Raw genomic sequence first — 21,610 nt, 5'->3', positions numbered from 1 at the left:
TCAAGAGGTTTCACTAGCATCCTTCCTGTGAACCTCCTCAATAAGAACAAAATCCCTAACATCTTCATATCTCAGTTTACTCTTTCCTGCAAAGTTATTCACAACCATCCTCACAGCTTTCCAGCTATTTGGCAAAGGCGCTAAGACGATCAACACGCGAATCTCATCATCAAAATCAATTTTCAGCAAGGACAATTAATCCGTGATAGCATTGAATTTATTGAGATGATATGCCACCGAAGCCTCTTTCGCCATCTTTTGGTTTGATAAAACACAAGGATCGTGTTCAACCACGAATCAAACATATAAGCAATTTATATAACTAAATCAAACGCATAAGTAGTTTATATAAGGAAAATAAATAGTTCAATATTAAACCAACACAACCATAGAAACATCCACACAACCACAAGAGAAAATTTGTTGACAAAGTGAAAAACCTTTTGAACCAATCAAAGGGAAAAATCAATCCGGGACAGTTAAACCCAGAAAATCACTATATGAAGATCCAGAGACTAAAGACATTAGAAATACTCACAAACCCCTGCAAGTCTCTAGACTCTATAAGATCAACAAGCCTCCAGCTTGTCCTCCTAGCTCGACAATCTTCATGGAGTGCATACCGACCCTTTGGTAGACTTCTTTGCGGTTGCAGAAGCGTATGGTGTGGATTAAATCTCAGCACAAACCCTAAGTAAGCGAAAGCACAAAACTTTTTAGGAAGCCTTACTTGGTACAAACAACGGCGAAGGATATCACCTCTACGAGGGAAAATATCACAAACTTCTTCACCGAAAGCCTCCAAAATCAGAAGAGCATAAATGGAAATGGAGGTTCAAAAAGTTCTGAAAACAAGACAGCCATTTATAGATCTGTAGTTTTCTTTCCTTGCATCTTAACGGGAGTTAACTCTCGTTCTGACAGGAAGAGAAAAATATCATGGAGCTGACATTTTGAAATATTCTCATTATAACGGGAGTTAATTATCTTTAAGAATCAATGAACAAAATGAACTAGATCTGAATACCTGTCACAAACCGTCATGACATGCCATCCAACGAGAAAGCCGAGAGCTTCTTCTAGAGTCTTGTCATGAGCCCGTCATGACATGCCATCTGACAAGAAAATAGAAAGCTTTCCTTCAGTGCTGCCACGAGCTCGTCCTAACATGCAATTTGACGAGAAAATAGGGAGCCTCCTTTTATGTCCCGTCATGAACCCATTCTGACGTGCCATATGATAGGAAAGACGAAAGCTATCCTTGAGTCCCATCACACGCCCGTTCTGACGCCCCATCTAACGTGGAAGGTAGAGCACTTTATCAAACACCCAAAACTTCACCCTGACATTTGGGGAAGAATGAGAATTTACAAAACACATGTTTTGATTAATAAGGCCAAAATAAGCCTAACAAGGTTGAACACTTTCTTCATTAGGTGCACCTTGTTGTTGTCCGATGGCTTCTCTTACATGCTCGACAAAGCTGCCATTACACCTAGTGTGGTCTTTTCCTTTACAACGTTACGCATAACGTTGTAAAGCAGAGTCCACTCACTATCATACATGTCGTCGGGTTGTTCTTCCAAAAGAGGTTGATGAAGGTCCTTCTCATAAAGAATATCTTCAATTTGTACCTTCCAGTACCTAAAATCTGTGATGTTAAACTTCTCGATCCCTATCTTTCCTTCTTATCTTGCCAACGCTCCCACTTGAACCAAAAAGCTTTGATACCAGTTGTTTGGAAATTAATCATATTTCCCAAGATCCGTGAGATTCGAAAAATAAGAAGAACGCAGAATAATAAAGATAAACAATCACACACGACACAAAGATTTAAGTAGGTCGGCTTAACAAGCCTACATCCATTGTCAGAGACAACCCGGAAAAAATCTACTATTCAAAAGATGAGTGCAAAAGAATAACAGGGTGAGAAAACCATTCAAACCCAAAGCCCAAATACACCAAATTCTCACTCACCCAAAGGAGAATAATAACATAAAAATAATAATAATAATAATAATAAATAAATAACAAAAGGGCAAATTTTACTCACCTTTTGGTGCTCACCTTTTTTTTCTCTCAATTGTTGGCACACCAAAACACAAGGCAAATTTTACTTTGTTTTTGCTATACACTTGCCGCACAGCACCTTGCCTATATATAGAACTATAGAAGCACATAGTCGGCTACTTTCTCCTAGTAAGTCCAACAAGGACACATGGAACCCACTACTGTGTGGGACTAGTACTCCAACTCCAACTAGGAGAAGGAATTCCAAAACTTGTAGAACACAAAAGAAAACCGGTTGGTTCCCACCCACTAGATTCAAGGCATTCGTTCTCAACATCTCATTTGTGACAAAAAGGAGAATATTGAAAGTGGTTTGGGACACACGCTAGGGAGAGATGCTGAGTTGAGGGGGAGCAGGTGCAGAGCTGACAAATATATACTCATTTTTTATGTATTTGTTTAGATTCTTGTCATGTACTAAAAATATTTGTTTGAGATGTATTGAGATACCGATATATTTTTGGATGTTGATCTTGATATTTGATTACAATGTTTGATCTTGCATATGTAGATCCTAGCTTTTTCCGTGACCGGTGCAACCACCTACGGGTGGAGATCACACTTGCGGTATCACTAAGCATGCACACCCGGGGTATCGATCCAGTTGAAAGACTAGAGATGGTGGCTCACTATTGTACCAAATGTCTCACGGGATGCGCAAACCTCATAGTACTAAAGTTATAACTACTTATAAGCCCAAGTGCAGGAGGGTTATGATATTGTTATTACTATTATTATATTGTACACTTCCATCACCATGATTTTTTGTGTTAAAATTACTGCATCTTTTCTTAATTAAGTATGTTCCTTAAACTGTCCTCTAAATGTATTATTTTCCATTGGCATGATTACTGGTATATTTTCATTTGTGCATAAAATGTCCCTAAGATAGCCCAATTACTATTTAAATAATTTGTAACATTTGTGCATAAAATGTATTAGTAACATATATAAGTGTCACTTCAACTTAATTAAAATTTAATTAATTTGGAAAAGTTATGGATGACACTCTGTGTTAATTTTCAGTCAATTAATTTCAGCACTGATTCAAGTAAGATAGCCCAATTTCGTATACCTAATTCTAGGAAAGGAAATTGTTCGTATTGTAGAATTGTAGAATGTAGAATCACTTTTACCAACCTAACGGGTCATTTATACGTAAATGTAGCAATAGACAAATATACTATTATCCATTCAAATTTCCTTTTTTACTACATAAATCTTTTTGTTTCCTTGTATGCTCATGACAAATTTTTTTGTACTTTTCATTGAAAGACGCCACATTGGAGGCAATAAAAGGAAAATATGTTGAGTCAATTATGTTATTCTTATAATCAATCAACTAAAGCAAGAGTAAACATACCTCCAAAGGTGTTGTTTTGAAGGTTTAACTCTGTGAGCTTGGTTAAGTTTCCAATTTCTGGAGGTACTTCTCCAGTGAATTTATTACTCGATAAAAATAAATATTGCAGTTGTTTGCACTTGAACAAAGTCGATGGAATAGTCCCTGTAAAACAATTATCACTTACAAAATGAATTTTGAAGTTTCCTAAGTGAGTAAAGACTAAAAGAGCAATAGAAATATTGTAGACTAGGTATAACACTGTAAGCATGATTAAGTTCACAATTTTTGACGGTACACTTCTTGTGAATCTATTAGTCAACAACAATAAAAATAAGTAGTTCTTTGCACTTAAACAAATTGAATGGGATAAAGACTAGACAACAATTAGCATTTGAAAAAGAATATTGAAGTTTTCTAAGTGACTAAAGACTTGAAGTAGTCGAAATATTGAGAGTGCACATGTGAGTGTTATTTTACACATTGAGGAAACATAAACACTGTGAATAATTCATATATGTAAGTGGACTCAAACTCATTAGCTTAAGATTTTGAGTAACTCTGTAGCCTAGAGTCTAGCAGTAGCACTGAAACTTCTCTTATTTGTGTACTATATATATATATATATATATATATATATTAATTCTTAGCATTTTGGTGTTTCTGAATTGTTTGGGTTTTCATCTTTTTCAGTTTTTTTTTTTTTTTTTTTTTTTTTCCTCGGTCATTTCGTGCAAAACAACTTTAGTTATCAAATAACAATTCGAAGCCAGTTGTAGTATGCAATCAATTGACTTAAGACTCCATTTGATTGTTTTTGCTTAGTAATTTCTGTTATTTTGGTTATTTTGTTGCCTTAACTTACATCCTCTAATACACATATAATAATGTATTTACATTTTGGTAGACTGTAATTGAAGCAACTCTTACATGCTTGTTGGGTCAATGCGTAAGAAACTTACACGTGAGGGAGATATTTTTTTTAAGTGTTGTGTCCCATGTTGAAGAAAATAATGTTTAAGATAGAAACTATCTATATGCTATTATCTTTCGATCTATGCTTATTATTCTAATTTATTTTTTATTTGATCTCATTGCAATATAATCAGATTACTTTTTATTTGATCCAATTACAATAATGTTGGAGATGGTAACTATCGATGCGCTATGAAGAGATGTGATTTTTTAAAAAAGGGTTAATAACCCTTTTAGTACTTAGGTTTTCACTTTTTTATTTTTTCCCACTTAGGTCTTAATTTGTATTATAGATGATACTTAACTTATGGGTAAATATTGGTTCAGTACCACCAATTAAACTAATGAACTGACATGTGTTGTAACAAAAACATGCCACGTGTCATAACAAAAAAAAAATCATTAAAATAATTTAAAAAATTAAAACATGAAAAAGAAGAAGACAAATATGAGATGACCCGGCCACCCCATATTGGCCAATGGGAGTGGCCGGCCACCCCAGGGCAGGCATGGGGTGGCCGAAATTAGTTCGGCTCATGGAATATAACGAAGGTACTAAATTGGTTTTTTACCCATAAGTCATGTACCATCTATAATACGATTTGAAACCTAAATGGGAAAAAATAAAAAGTGAAATCCTAGGTACTAAAAATGTTATTAACCATTTTAAGAAATAAGTAACATAGCCCAATTTCGTATACTTCTAGCAAGGGTAATCTTCAATACTGTAGACTCATTGTCACCAACATGTCCAACGTCTTCTGACCCAAGTAGTAACAAACAATTAAATTACTATTGAATAGAATTTTCTTTTTCCCAAAACTGCTTAAATCCTTCTTGTTTCCTTTTGTATGCCTCGGACAAATTATTATGTACTCTTAATTGAAAGGTATCGTTTTGGGGGCAATAAAAGAGAGTAGCGTAGAGAAAGCATAATAGAGTGGGAGGAGCGAGTTTCCCCGCCCCTTGTTTCCTTCGCCCTCCTTTTTCCCGCCTCCACAATAGATCAACCAGGGTGTGTGTGTCAATGGTCCTCAGAATGCTTTTTAACTGCACATGGCTGATCGGTGGTGGCACGTGGAACGCATGAGGGTGTGTTGGGTTTTCGTTATTGTATTTTCATTGTTTTTAAATAAGAATGTATTCTCTCTAGATCTACTTTTTGTAGCAATGTATGAGTGAAGTATTATTTGTTTTCTTAGGTTTTGTTTTCATGAACCTTGACCTTAAGAATAACGGAATTGGTTTCTAGTCGGTCTTTTGTTTTCTTATGATTCCTTTTCTGGGAGCAAACCATGGACCGATAACGGGTGAGTTATCAGGTATAAAGAAGAATTGTCACTACGGTTGAGGTAGCGAAGGAATTGTGATTGATAAAGCACTAATAGCAGAGATAAAAATTAAAAAATAATAAAATAATAAAATAATAAAAAAAAGAAGAAAAAGAAAGAGCCAGGGAATCAATGACCTAGCATCGGATAGAGACACGATTTGTCGGAATTTACTGTAAATTTGAAATTGATTGGGATGGTGACTTTACATAGATATTGTCTTTTAATAGCCCAAGAGGCTATTGTATATATCATAGATATTGTCTTTTAATAGCCCAAGAGGCTATTGTATATATCATAGATATTTTTTGAGTTATCAAGATATAGCATTTAAGGCAATTTTTTTTTTTTTTTTTTTTTGACATGTCCATGCCAGGGAAGGGGGATGGAGGATTCGAACTAGTAACCTCCGCTTCATGAGGCGTGGTACACAGCTGATTGAGCTACCTCTTGAGGACCATTTAAGGCAATTATGTTACTATCCATTAGAATTTCTAGAATTTAAAGATATAGCAATTATGTTACTATCCATAAACTGAAGTAGCAATTATATCTTTAAATTGAAGTAGCAATTATTTTTCTTTTTGAATTTAAAGATATAACAATTATATCTTTAAATTCTGGAAATTCTAGTGGATAGTAACATAAAGATATAGCATTAGAATTGTTTTTTTGGGGGCAATAAACAATTATGTTACTATCCATTAGAATTTCCAGAATTTAAAGATATAGTATTCAAGGCAATAAAAGGAAAATCTACTAAGTCAATGATTTCATTCATATAATCCATCAACTGAAGTAGATTATGCGTACCTTCAAACTTGTTGTCAAAAAGGTATAACTCAGTGAGCATGATTAAGTTTCCAATTTCTGAAGGTACACTTCCGGTGAATTTATTATCCGCCAACAATAAAATTTGTAATTGTTTGCTCTTAAACAAAGTGAATGGGATAGTACCTACAAAATGGTTACTATTTAAAAACAGGTATTGAAGTTTAATCTACAAAAGGCTAAAAGAACACTAAACAAACCTTCAAAGTTGTTAGAGTAAAGGCATAACTTGGTAAGCATGGTTAAGTTGCCGATTTCAGGAGGTATTCTTCCTGTAAAATTATTAGCCCACAACCATAAATATTGCAGTTGTTTGCATTAGAACAGAGTGGATGTGATAATATCTATAAAACAATTACCATTGATAAACAAATATTGAAGTTTCCCAACTGACTAAAGACTAGGAGAACACTAAATAATGTGAGTGTATGCATGCGTGTCATATTCCACATTGAAAAAAGGTAAACAATGTGAATAGTTAATATACATATGTAAACCCAAACTCATTAGTTTAGCTTCTGGATAACTCTGTAGCCAAAATCTTGCAGTAATAAGTGTCAAAGTGAAGATAAGAACGTGATCGAGTCAACCAACAAGAAGATGTGTGAAGATCAACGTGTGTGGAGAAAAGAAGATTATCCTAGCAGATCAATAAAGGGTAGTTCATCATATTGGCTACTAATAATTACTCTAAATTGACACTTTTTAATGTTTAAGTTTAAGGGTATAATTGCAAAAATGATAAAAAATAAAATAAAAATAAGGATAGTAAGTGAAGTTTCCCTACAATTTTCATGAAGAAAAGTAGTTTTCAACTTTTTGAATCAAACCAAAATTAATTTGGATCTCAAATAAAAAACTTTTAGAGATGTGATTTTTTTAATAAATAAGTAACATAGCCCAATTACGTATATACCCATTTTTTTTAACTCATTTTCACCAACATTGAAGGCAATAAAAGGAAAATATATTGAGTCAATGATGTCATTCATATAATCTATCAACAAAAGTAGGATTAATCATACCTTCAAAGTTGTTGCCGGAAAGATATAAATCGGAGAGCATGATTAAGTTTCCAATTTCTGAAGGTAAACTTCCACTTAAATAATTATTCGTCAATGATAAATACTGCAATGATGACATGTAGGAAATATTGGAAGGCATCGGACCAGAAAGCATGTTATCACTGAGATCCATTCTTTTCAAGTTGTATATGTTAAAGATGGAGGATGAAATGGAGCCCGAAAGTTGGTTATAACTAAGATTAATAGTTTGTAATGAAGATATGTTAGATAGAGATGATGGAATAGTCCCTCTGAAATTGTTACCATGTAGCGACAAATTTTGAAGTTTGGTTAACAAACCAATCCATGTCGGGATTTCTCCGCCAAACTTATTGAATCCAAGGGATAAGTGTTGCAATTGGTAAAGACAGGCCAACTTGTTGGGTAGAGAGCCATGAAAACTATTGTTTTCGATGCTAAGACTGACAAGAGATGAAAGGTTTCCTATGTGTGGAGGAATGGTGCCTACAAGACCCATGTAAGAAAGGTTCAAAGCGATGACTTGTTGATGGCCGGAACCACAAGTGACACCAACCCAACTGCAAATGGAGGAGCTGACAGACCAGTTGCTTGTCAAAACATTACGAGGATCATAAGAAATTTGAGCCTTTAAGGCAAGAAGAGCATATTGATCGGTGGTAATGTTGGATACTGTTACGATAGCTAAGCTTGCCATGTTCCATTGTGAATGTATCAAGAGAAGGGCCACAGAAAGGGAGAATAGGAAAGAATTTTTCTCCATGAGTGTGTATGTTGGTTGAAGCGTTGGGGGCTCGTGTGAGTACAAGTGAGACTTAAATATATAGAGATCGCAATATCCGAAAATGAGAGGAAAAAGAAGCGTGGATTTTTGGGGAATGGAAGTTGGGTTATCTCCATTTCATTTGAACTCAATAATATTTAATTAGTTATAGTGAATAAAAATATCATTCAACTATAACTAACTGAATATTATTCAATTTCAGTTGATCCTGAATAATATTCAGTTAGTTATAATGTAAAAAGTAAAAAAAAAAAAATTATGTTAATTTTTTTAGAAAAATGAAGCGTAAATAATATTGATTGAGAGGGGGAAGGGGGTTGCCAAAAGGTGCCTAAAAGATAATATGAAATTTTTTTTTTTCTTTTTTGATCCTGCACCAAAAACAAAGAAAAAAATTTATTAAATCGCTACTTATCTTAAAAGCTTAAACGAATAGGAAGAAGTAAATTTAATCATTTAATGAATATCTTTCGTTTGAACTAAAACTTTCTTTTAATATGTGAAAAAGTAAATACGAGAAATATTTAAAGAGAGATAAATTGACGGAGTCAAAATTGAACTCACAACTTTTGACTTTAATATTATATTACCCAAAAAAAAAAAAAATTAATAAAAAAGAGTAAATTAAAACTTCTCCGGTGCAATTATTAACAAAGTCTAGTACTAGATATTTCCATGACTTGTCAATTGTTTGGGTGAGAAAGCACCGCTTTTCCAAACTACATTGACAAGATTGTCATGACAAATATTGCAAGAAATTAATCCCTAGCCCATAACCCATGTGATTGATATTTCTTAGAATTTCTAACCCTTAACTCATGTGTCTACCATAATTATTGGTCTGAGTTTTATTTAAAGTTTAATTTTTTTTTCTTTTAAAAAAATTAAGCTGTTCAATAAATAAATAAATAAAACTTGACTTAGTTAATTACTCAAAGGAAAAAATAAAAACTAACTTCAAATAGTCCCCACTATCTGAAGTCACTATTTAATTACAACTAATTTAACTAAACAATTTTAATTGCACTTAGTTTTTTGTTTTGTTTTTTTTTTTTTTTATGATTAATTACTTTTTTAGTACTTAGGATTTCACTTTTTTTTTTTTTTACTTAGATTTCAACTCGTATCACAGATAGTACCTAACTTATAAGCAAATATTAATTTAGTATATTTGTCACTATTTCGTCAGTAAAACTAACGGACTGTCACATGTCGTTACATAAACATACTACATCTCCTAAAAATAATAATAATAAAAATAAAAATAAAAATAATTAAAATCTCTAAACCCTAAAAAAAAAAAATAATAAATAAAAAAAGGTGGCCTTTACCCCATTTTGGCCAATAGGGGTTGCCGAGCCACCCCAAAAGGCCATGGGGCTAATTTCGGCCACCCCCTATGACCGATCTGGGAGTGATCGAACCACCACCCAAGGTCTTAGAGCCACCCCCCGAAAGGCTATGGCGGCGGTTTCGGCCACCCCCTGTGGCCATCTGGTGGTGGCCAAACCACCCCCAAGGCCCTTGGGGGTGATTTGACCACTCCCAGCCACAAGAGGTGGCTAAAATTAGCCCCATGGCCAAAATGGGGTGATGGCTACCTTCCTTTTTTTTTTTTTTTTTTAGGGTTTAGAGATTTTAATTATTTTTTAATTGTTTTTATTTTTTAATTATTTTTAGGTGATGCTCTAATACCATGAAGAAATTTATGTACCTAACTCATTTCATAAAACTGGTTCTATAAGAGACGATTGTCCATTACTTATAAATATGCCCAAGATCTTGTCCACAAACAATATGAGATTATTCCTCAACACATAAAATCTTTTGTGTTTATTTTTTTTATTTTCACATTTTATTATTCCGCATTTGATATTCATAACATTATGAATTTCTTCATGATATCAAAGCCTACCATAGGACGAATGGGACCCACACTACTTACCTCGTGACAAGGACTAGGAAAAATATCAGCCTGCACGTCAAGGAAGGTGTTCAAGAATAATCCAGCATTGCTTGTGGACAATATCTTGAGCATATTTATAAGGAATGAACAATCCTCTCTTATAGAACCAATTTTACGAGATAAGATAGGCCCACAAATTCCTTCAAGGTATCCATGCGTCGATGAGTGAGAGCCACGCGCTAGCGCCTGAAGGCCTGACGGAAGTATCCATGTGTCGATGAGTGAGATCCACGCGCCAACGCCTAGAGGCTTGACCGAAATGCAGAGGGGAGTGTCAAGGAGCGGAGACGCCAAGAAACACAATGGAGAGGTGCGCCTGAGGTTAGGGTTGATGGAGGCTGATAGATCGGGTCAAAAAAGATATGCAATCCTCAAATTGATCCCTTTGGTGGATCTCCTAAAATTCAACAAAGTAAATTGAAACTTCTCCTATTTTTGAGCAATTATTAACTAAAGTCTAGTACTATCTATGAATAAAAAAAATAAAAATAAAAACTAAAGTCTAGTATGAGATATTTCCAAGGTAATATCAATGGTGATGTGACCGATATCCAATCTTTTAAGGACATCAAAAATTTGGTGCGAGAACCCAACCACTTTTCCGAACTCCCACATGTGAGTAGATGACTTTGACAACGTTATCATTACGCCGGGGATTTTGACATGATTCATAAATTCGACATAAATAAAGTCAAACTTTTGCCAAACAAGTCCTTTGATACTTAACAGCAACAATCGTCACTCCCTTGCTTAATATGTTGTATCCATGGCTAAATTCACGATAAATTATATGCAATAGTGCCTTGTGGCATAATATCTACCCACTCTTTGTAGTAAAGATTAACATAGTAAAGTATTATTATCAGAAAAATAAAAAGATTTATGTTTTCTTTTCTTTTCTTTTCTTATCTTTTCCTTCAAAGGACGGAATATTACAAAGTAATTTCATGGACATTGCCTTGGGACAAAAAAGAGATAACAATCAAGAAACAGAGAGCCCCCTCATGGCCTACCAGACAATCAACTAAAAGAGCTATTTTTATTTTTTTCTTGTCTTTTCCTTCGCTAACCTTTGAACCATTTATTTTGGATAGCAAAACACTAACATTCACATTGATTTAGGGTTGGTTTGGGTTTACAATTTCAAAAAATGCGAATTAAAATTAGCAATATAAAATGTGCAATTTGAAAAAGTGATTTTTAAAAACTCAACTAACCATTTTGCAAAATCGTGACTTGACTTTTAAAATCATAGTTTAGCCTTTAAAATTCAGAGTTTTCAAAAAAATACCTCCTTACCTGCGATTTGCAAATGCAAATCACAATTTTCAAATCGCAATTTTTAAAAAATGCAATCTCAAACAATCAATTTTCTGCAATTTAGTTTAAAATTACACTTTTTATTTATGAAATTACAATCGCAAACATACCCCTAGCAAATTTTTTCATCAACTGAAAAATCACTTCTTTAGTTATTTTTTACTATTTAAACCATCTCATTTTTCAAAGTACCTATATTTCAGTCTCTCACTATTTATTTATTGAACCATAAACTCATCCCAACCACCGAAGTGATAAACACAAAGTTAGTGCAGATTGACAATATTGATCCAGACTTAACAATTGTCAAACAACCTAAAGATGAGCAGCTTATGTTATCCACAAACACTTAGAAAAAATAAAACAAACTCCAACAACATCTAGAAGGGGGATTGAGTAGATGTATGCCAATAGAGAGATACAAAAACCTGTTGAAGAGTTTTCCGTGCCCACAAATCTCTTATTTGTTCAGAAACTATATATATTGAAGACCATACGTGTGTTTAGGCATTCAAGCTTAAAGCAATTACAAAATCTTTCATGAAATGCCATCCTTCTGGTGGCTTCTCGTGCAACTTGATCTCCTATTGCAACTAGAATTCTTCTGTGCCTTTTGCTCTACACTCTAAAAGAAACGTCACTTTCCTTAAGAAATTATATGCCCCCACCAGATATAGTATGCAAGATGATAATAACAAATATTTCTCCAGGATATGATGGAGCCCAGAAAACTAATGTATATGTATTTAATTGTGTTTTGTACAAAACGAAATTAAACCAAAAATACCCTCGGATTTTTTTGTTCTATCAAGAGACAAAGACTGTGATGATTTATTAAAAATATAATAGAGAAGAGTTTTTAAAAGAATTGAATAATTAGATATAATTATTCACTCAACTGCTTTCATAATTTTGAATTTCCAAATTAAACTGTTCTTTTGAATTTCAAAATTAAACTCCTAATTTAACAGTAGAAACTTCTATTCAATTGCTTATCCAACAGACACTTAATTCTGACCGTTAGATTAAATAATTATCTAATAATGACCATTAAATATTAATTATTTAATCTCAACCGTTAGATCAAAGTTAATTTGATTTTACTATTAACTTTAATTATAGTCCAATAAATCCAACCATTGGATCTACCTAAGAAGCATCCTACGATTTAGATCAAACCTAGTCCGTCCAAAAATGAATGGTCATGATCAGATCCCTATGGCCCACGCCACGCGCGTCCAGTGCTTTGCACTGTACTAGTATACACCCAATTTTTTAATAGCTTAAAGCCTTAAAGTTTGTTAAGCCTTATAAATGTCAACTTCATTTTCTCTCTTTCCAATGTATGACTCTCTTCATTCAATGGTCTTTAAAACCTTCTATTTTAAAAGATTCCTAAAACACAAAATAATTTTTAATAACTACTAATTTTGAAAATATTTCTACATACACTTGTGTCATTTATTGCGGTAGAAAATTAAAAGACAATAATATAACATAGATGTAGGGCATTGATTTCTTTAAAAAAAGATGTAGGGCATTGAGAACTCTGCATTCCTGTAGGTATTATGCAGTGAGTAATATTATTTAGTAGACTCTCATACACTGTCATACAACTATGATGATGTGGCAATAAAAATCAACCTTTAGATCAACAAGAACTTGTAAATAAAAAAATCAATGTTTGATATTCATTGTCATATCATCATACTTGCATGGCAGTTGTATGAGAGTTTACTAAATAGCATTAGCCTCTCGGTTTAATTTTTGTTTTTACGATTCCCAATTAGAGTTTTGTAGAAATTCAATGAAATAAAGGGTTTACTTTTTGATGATTTATTTATATTTTCGGATTATTTGATTGATATATTATTATTATTTTTTTGACATATCTGCACAAGAGAGAGGAAGTGGAATTTGAACTAGTGATCTATGCTTCATAAAGCGTGGTCTCCAGCCGATTGAGCTACCCCTTGGAGACATTGATATATTAATTCAAATAAGTCACGAGAGCATCCAAAATATGGTTTATAAAAATAGTAATACGATATTTTTTCATTGAATTTCTACAAAACTCTATCTTGTAGCCAATCCATCATTTTTCAAATTAAGTGATTCTGATTTTGTCGTCTTAATATTTAGTACCTGTGATATGCGATAAGTTAAAAATAAAAATAAAAATATTTTACAATCTTAATTCTAGTATACACATATAATAAATGTTGAAGTGACAAAATCTGAATTATTTAATTTGAAAATAATGAGTTATGTAGAGGATTCATTAATTGACAATGTGCTTTGTGCGTGCATGAAATACAGGATTAACCGTCAGTGCTTGCCAACGAATGGTAGTGGGCCGACGCATAAATTGCAGACCTTGTTGATTACAAATGAGATATCAGGTCGAGTGAGAGACAAGTATTGAAGGGCTCCAACTACACTTCTATAATGAGAGGGACCATCAGTTGGGTCACCTGAGAAAAGAGATAAGGAATGGGGTGAAGACATGGGTGAAGTGACTGGCTTAGCCTCTAGCATTTTTTTTTTTTTCATTGAAGCAAATAAAATATATATCTCTACTAGAAAGGATAAGCCCATTATCAACCTGAAGGGCCTCTGTACCAAGAAAACAATTAAGGAGGCCTAAATTTTTGATAGGAAAGTCGGCCCATAGCATGTCAAGAAAATCATTGATAGCAGTAGAGCTGAAAATTCCGATACGGTTAGCGGTTATTGGCTAAAACTGCTAACCGCAATTAGGTTAGCTGGTTGGCTAAATATATACAAGTTAGTAGCCAGTTATCCGCACCACTAACCGAGTCTTTAAAAGAGTGGGTATTAGGCCTACTTTTTGAGCTTAAATTAGATAATTTTGGCCATTAAAAAAAAAGGGCTTTGATGTGATTCACTAAAAGTGTAAAATTTAAAACTTAAACCCTAAGGTAAAACGACGTCATTTTATTGTTTTTAATAATAAATATATTAAATAATAAAATATTTTATATATAGCGGTTATAAATGCTTTGGGCATTTTCAAAAACCGGTAACCGCCCCGCTAGGAGTGGTTACTGGTTATTTTCAATTGTTTTTAGAAGCGGTTTGTTGGTTTTCGATTACGGATTGGCAGCCAGTTATAAATGGCAGGCTTTACACCCCTAATTAATAGCCTTAGTTATTGAGATTGTAATCAAAATGTCATCGACATAGATGATAAGGTTTTTGCAACGAAATATAAACAATGATGAATCAAAATGTAATGTAAAGTATAAAACCCAAGCTCCATCAACACGAGGTGCTTGCTTGAGGCTTTATATAAGGTTTCTTTTTTTAGTTTTTTAGCTGCCTAGTACTAAAATGCATTAGATAATGTTCCGTTTCTTTCGACGTAAAATGGTTTCCAAAAAATGATTTCTGCATTTTATAGTGTGTACTGTGATGTAAAACAGTGGCCAGCAGAAAATATTTTCCTTTTTGAACGAAAATTCTTCTTTCATTTTTCGAAAAATAGCATCTTATTCTCAAATCAATGGACTCTGCCAAGACCCGCCCAAGATCCCGTCAGGACTTGGCTGCGACCCGCCCGGGACCTGGCCGAGGACCCATTCGGGACCCCGCCTAGCCTTGCCCGGAACCCTACCTGACCTGAATGGGACCCCCCCAAACCTGCCTAGGACCTACCCGAGACTTGACCAAGACTCGCCTAGAACTTGCTCGAGACCTGCCCGGGACTCGCCCGGGACCCGCCCGGGATTTGACTGAGACCCAACTAGACCAAGCCGGGACCCGACCGAACCTACCCGGGACCTGTCCGAGACCCTATTGGGACTTGACCGGGACCCACCAGGAGAAAACTGAATATAGCACAATATATTTGAAATACATTGGTGGCTCTTTTAAACTGAAAATGTTGTAATTCCAGTTTTTTAAATACATTTTGCTCTTTTATTTTCACCAAAAAAAAAAAAAGGAAATAAGAAGTTTGTACTGGGTTTAGATGATAAGATGTTGTGGGAGATGAATGTAACGAGGACGGACTTTGCAAATAATGGAGCATCAGTGGGAAGTAGAGCTTTTAAAGTCAAAAAAGCTTATATTTTAAGTTTTTCTTAAAATTACGTTTTGGTCATTTTTAAAGTAAAAAAGTCAAAGAAGTACTTTTTAAATTTTTTACTAAACATGTCAGATTTTTTTTTTTTGCAAAACTTTTTAGATAATAAAAGTAATTTTGACCCCCCCTAATGCAATCTCAAACAGACTCTAAAGGTAAAACTTTAAAGCTCTCTTCTTTCATGTGGACAATAGAGAACAATTATGATTTCAAATTTAATTTTGCCAATATTTGGTGAAATAACCTTCTGAGTCAAATTATTATTGATTCCTTCTATTCATAGGTGAGCTTCAACTTAGTTTGGTTCCCGACACTTCTTTGAGCTGATGCCACCATTTAGTTGGTGGAAGACGCCATGGTGGACCAGAGATGAACTTGTTTAAAGCAAGATTGTTGCTTCATGGTTTATGATATTGCCTTTCTGATGGCTTTCCAAGTGACACTGGACTTCAACTTCAGCACCCATTTGGTCTTCCTTGTTCCTGTTTTCTCCATATTGGTGATCTTAGAGTAATCCCAAGAATTGAAAAAGGAAATTATGTGTTGGGTGTAAATGGAGGCTGAAGGAGGGATTTATAAACTTTATGATGAGAATCTGTCGTAGGATTATAGGAAAGAGGAAGTTTGAAATGGGCTATGAGTTTGACTTTTCAAGCACACGCCTGATCCTATTAGAGGAGGAATAAGACATATATGGCTGCTGCAACATCGTAGTTGAATGTTTCAATCCAAAGACAAGAAATGTCGCATACAAGTACAGGAGTTGGACTCGGTACTGTGATGCGTAGTGGGTATTGTTTGTTTCAGTCAAAGATAAGAAAATAGGCCTATTTCTGTTGCTAGTATTCTGTTGCGAACATAAGTTTGTAACGGGATAAATTAGGTTCTAAGTACACTTATTTTAAGTAACCTAAATCTTTCAAACATTAGGTTTGGGATTAATTTTTTTCATGGCTTTATTCATAGCATATTCCCCTTTAAATAAAGGATTCATTACATTACATAAGGGAGTTAGGGCTGAGTCAGTATAGATTCTAAAATAATATCATAACCCTAATATGGCTAGGGTTAGCCGGCTTATACTATAAAATTAATACAGCTAGCCTAATATGGAAAGACCCCTAACATTCATCCCCTCTTAAAAATGTCCTTGTCCCCAAGGACAAACTCTGGAAACTGTTGTTAGATAAACTACTGATATTTTTCATGTTGCTTCCACGGTCTTCACCAAAACCAAACCTCCTTTTTTTATTTTTATTTTTTTTTGTGACTGTAGTGGTGCTTCTTTTAGGACCTATTGCTACCACTTGCACCACTGCACGCACTGTCTTGCTTCACTATTGTTAATGTGAGCACTAGAAGTGGAAATATGAATTATGAACTCTAACGTGTCCATTGCTTTAGGGAAATCTGAAACGGCCTCTTAAGTCTTGGAACGGCAGCATCTCGCTTCTTCTTCATGTCTTCGCCATGGTTGTGCGAGAAAGATGTGATTTTTTTTTTTCATCTTCTGCCAAACAAAAGTGTTGTGAGTTTTAAAAAAATACAAGTACACGAGTCGTTTGCAATATAGTTTATGCAAGTGCGAGATCGAATCCACAGGGAATTGTATTGTGAAATTTAATTTCTATCTAAATCAATTCTACTTTAACCTAGATACAAATTTGATGTGATTTTTGAAATTGAAAACAAAACAAAAAATTTTTTATCAAAAGATAAATACTAAGGTTTTAGAATTCACACTAACGAAATCAAAGCACACATTATTATATTTGTTCATACATTCGAACTTCAATAAAATCCTATGCATGTTCTATTTTTTTTATAAAAATAACCTATTGAAAGATTCTATGAATCCATCCATTATACAAATCACAATGCATATCCAACTTAAATCAAAATGATCCAATGTATCCATTTGATTAACGAAAAACAATGGATGAAACACATTGAATATCTAACTTTGGTACAAATATTAATCTAAACAATCAATTACAAGAATTTAATCAAATAATTGAATTGAAATGAACATACATTATACTAAACGTCGGAATTGTATGAACAAAACATAAAAATATGCAAACAAATCAATGGTGAGGCTTCATCTTCAACCTGAGTTGAAGGATTTAGCATCTTATGACTTCAAACAACATAATGAAATCGATTGAATTCATTGAAAACAAAAAATTTACAAAGGAAAATTGAGTTCAGAGCTCAATTTGACTCCCACAACAATACTTAGCATTTGTGCATGTGACACCGGGCTCATAGTTATCATATATAAGTTTTTATATGTGCAAGGAAAATTATGATTTTTAAGGTGCAAAGATCAAAACAGTATCAACATTGAAACTTTTAATAATTTGATGATAATAATATTATTATTATCATCAAACTCCATGGCCGAAAATCAAGATCAAGAGGAGATCCTGTTACCCACACCTCCAAATGCTCCAAACCCACTCTTCAACATTTGCCACCACCTATCACGTTTGCCCAACTCGGCACTTGATGAGTGCTTTTTGTCTGTCCTCACATAAATCAGAATTGGGATGAACAAACCCACCCTTGTTCAAGTCCAGTCCATACCCATAATTCTTAAAGGTGAAAACTTGCTTATCATTGCCAGAAAAGGGACTAGCAAAAGTGCTTGCTTCTCCATAACGAGTACACATTGTTGTTCAATGTTCTGGTATAGTTTGTGCTCTTGTGTTGACTTCCACACGTAAAAATGCAAATGAATTGGCCGTACATTTTGGCATGTTCAAAGTATTACGGTCCTTTCTTTTGGTTGGTGCAAAATGCGAACGTGGCTTCCGGGTGGATCAGAAAAACCAGTTGATCATTAAGAACCACATGCCCCATGTGGTCATTGACACACCAGGGCAGATTAAGAATTTTTAGAAGGACCATTCCTTTTTTTTTTTTTTTTTTTTGTGACATGTCCGCACAAGAGGCGGAGGGGAATTCGAACTAGTGACCTCCACTTCATTAAGTGTAGTCCCAGCCGATTGAACTACCTCTTGGAAACTAGAAGGACCATTCAAATGTCAGTCTGTTCTACTCCAAGATTAAGGAAATCATCTTTAATCTTTTTTAATTGTAAAGTGTATCATTAAAACTAAGGCTCAAAGATTTATTTATTTTTTCAGTTAAATTAATTAATTAGTGAAGTAATTAGTGGATTAGGGTTGCCCACTCACATCATATATATATAATAAATCAGTTTGCGACATGTGGCATGAACCCATACTTTTTAAATAATAAACCAATTTTAATTTTTTACTCATAATTTGGAACTACTCAGATGAGAAATATAATATTGCCTACTGAGATCTAAAGATACTAAGATCTTCAGATTTAATAATAATAATAATAACAACAACAACAACAACATAGCGGAGACTAAACCCTAGCTCTCTCTAGAGAGCACCGCACAGGTCCTCAGCTTGGGGGAGGAGGGAGCTTCCTCCCTTCTCCCCCCTTCTCCTCCCTCCTCTTCCCCCTCCTCCTTGCCTGTGCGGTTTTTTTCTTTTGTACTGTTTTTTGCTTCGAGCCTTTTTTTTTCTCTCTTGATGCCCCAAAGCACAGCTCCAATCGTGACTCCGCCTTGCCATCTCCTCCGTGCTACCGATCTCCACTGCACCTCTCCATCGCCCTTTTTTTATGTCGCTCTCTGGCATCCATGCTCCGGAGCCTGGCTCACACGCTCCGAAGCGTGGCTCACACACTCCTGCCCAGCTTCCTCACTCTCCAGCCAGAATCCTCCGGCAACATTCCTCCACTCCTTGCTCCGATGTTTGCAGCTATTTTGTGGGTTTTTGTTATTTTTGTCTTTTTCCCTGTATTTTCTTGTTTGTTTTGTTGTCTTGGCGTTTGGGCTTAGGACATGAATAATTTTCTGGCCATTCGGGTCGAAAAAGGCTAGTTTTGGCGTGGAGCTTTTGCTCATGCCAGGAGAATGGGCTACCTATATCCCGGATAGAGTCTGCATCAGGCATATATAAGCTGAAGATTGGGTATGGGTTAGCGGATGTAGACGTCATAGGAATTCAATGTAAGATTTGTATGTTTTGACCTCTATGACGTGTAATCATTTAGCTTTGGCTATAAATTTTAAAGCTGTATGCTCTGTGATTATAAGAATTTTTATGCTCTTGATTATTCATGAATGAAATCAGAATGAATTTCTCTTAAAAAAAAAACAACAACAACAACAATCAATCCGAAGATATATTTAGTTAAATGGAACCAAATATATATATATATATATATATATATATATATATATATATATATAGCTAAAACCTCCAAAACTCCATGGCACCCAAACCCATTTTTGTTCGAAACCTCTCAAACTACATGGCCGAAGATCAAGATCAAGAAGAGACCGTGTTACACACCCCCAAATGCTCAAAACCCATTGCTTCAACATTTGCCACCACCTGTCACGTTTGTTGAACTCGGCCTTGATGAGTGAATTCTAATTTAAGAGCTGAAACCAAACATGCACTTAAACATCCTAGGAGCTCTGTCGTAGGCTTGTAGCGCCCCAATTTTAATTCCTGATTTAAGAGATCTTAACTTGATATTAAGATATTATGTTGATATAAATATAAGCACAATAATAACTTTCGTGGAATTTAAGGGATTATATGAATATTTAATTTGAATCTTAATTTATGTTGGAATAAACCCACTAATACAGGCCCATGGGCTTGTACTACAGAACTAATGGGTTATGAATGTTCACAGATTCTAAGTCAGGGAAGCAAAGCTCCCGAGGAGGTCGTGTCACGGGATTGGGTGATTCAAGCAGCAGCTGTCCGCGTGTCGAATTCGGAAGAATATGGCGGGTTAGTTGGTAATACAAGTCCTACGAGCAGATGCCCCCCGAGACCCAAAACGGTCTTACAGATTAAAGGCCTGGGACAAATCATGCATGGATCGCACGTCCATATCAAGCCCCATATTAGTGGCCCAAATAAAAATAAGAGATTTATTTTATATTTGGCTCAACGGCTTAGCCTATAAATAGCCCCTACATCACATATAAACTCTAGAATGAATTTTTGGCATTTCAACATACTTTTCTCTAAAAGGCTAACTTAGGCATTGGCGACACTCCTGACGAGTTCTCTTAATTGATTATTGTTTTGTAGTAGTCATTGGAGTGTGAAGAACGAAAGTTGGGAAGCGGAGAACTCCCTGTTTATGCCGTACCGAAAACTGTTCTAACACAGCATTTCAGCGCTTACTTTACAAAAGAAAAAAGAACATAAAAGAAAGATCTAAAGATTTTGGGGCCGCGAGTGTAAAAGAAAATATTATTGATAAAGTCAACCCATCAATGATGAAGGGCATCTAACACTATTTATAGAATATCTTACAAATACCAAAACAAACATTTTGTATCTTAATGTTACAAAGACTTGAATACAAGTGTAAATGACAAAACCTTTTGTATCTTTATGTTACAAAGGATTAAATACAAGTGTAAACGTGAAAGCCTCTTCAGATCAGCCCACATTCTCTCTATCATGTGCACGTGTGTGACTCTTGGCTTGCCTTGACTTTTGGTTTTGCTCTTTATCTAAATGTGCATTAATTATAGGAGAAATATGGTTAACAGCCACCCTCAAATGAGGAACGGGATCCTATCCAGTCCATAATGGACCGGAGAATATTCAGTTTATGGTTAGGATTTCTTCTTAGAAATCCTATGGCCACAAATAGGACACATATTCCATCAATAAAAATAATAATAAAATATTATTTTAAATTAAAAAAAAAATTAATAAACAAATTAATAAAAAATAAGTAAAAAGAAGGGGGGTGGC

The 21,610-nt window shown here is 34.6% G+C and overlaps 1 protein-coding gene across 1 annotated transcript; it reads right to left on the bottom strand.

Annotated features, from left to right (window-relative positions):
* Positions 1–8,289, bottom strand: LOC132169602 (receptor-like protein 34). The gene is made up of 5 exons (XM_059580615.1): positions 7,575–8,289; positions 6,750–6,821; positions 6,532–6,675; positions 3,434–3,577; positions 1–86 (listed from the first exon to the last, which is right to left on the bottom strand). Exons 1-5 carry the CDS (start codon positions 8,287–8,289, stop codon positions 1–3), a joined length of 1,161 nt encoding a protein of 386 aa, XP_059436598.1.
* Between the last annotated feature and the right edge of the window lie 13,321 nt (positions 8,290–21,610).

Source organism: Corylus avellana, chromosome ca2, assembly GCF_901000735.1.
Source record: "Corylus avellana chromosome ca2, CavTom2PMs-1.0".
Classification (NCBI taxonomy): Eukaryota; Viridiplantae; Streptophyta; class Magnoliopsida; order Fagales; family Betulaceae; genus Corylus; species Corylus avellana.
The sequence above is the reverse complement of the archived record's forward strand: the minus strand, read 5'-3'. Positions and strand labels throughout refer to the sequence as shown.

What these genes read in the sequence shown, in the direction of transcription:
- LOC132169602 (XM_059580615.1), bottom strand. Translation starts at nt 8,289, where the DNA reads ATGGCAAGCTTAGCTATCGTAACAGTATCCAACATTACCACCGATCAA. An exon ending in TTCCGGCAACAACTTTGAAG is followed by an intron (nt 6,822 to 7,574) that starts GTATGATTAATC and finishes ATAATTTTACAG; the next exon opens with GAAGAATACCTCCTGAAATC. An exon ending in TTACTCTAACAACTTTGAAG is followed by an intron (nt 6,676 to 6,749) that starts GTTTGTTTAGTG and finishes ACCATTTTGTAG; the next exon opens with GTACTATCCCATTCACTTTG.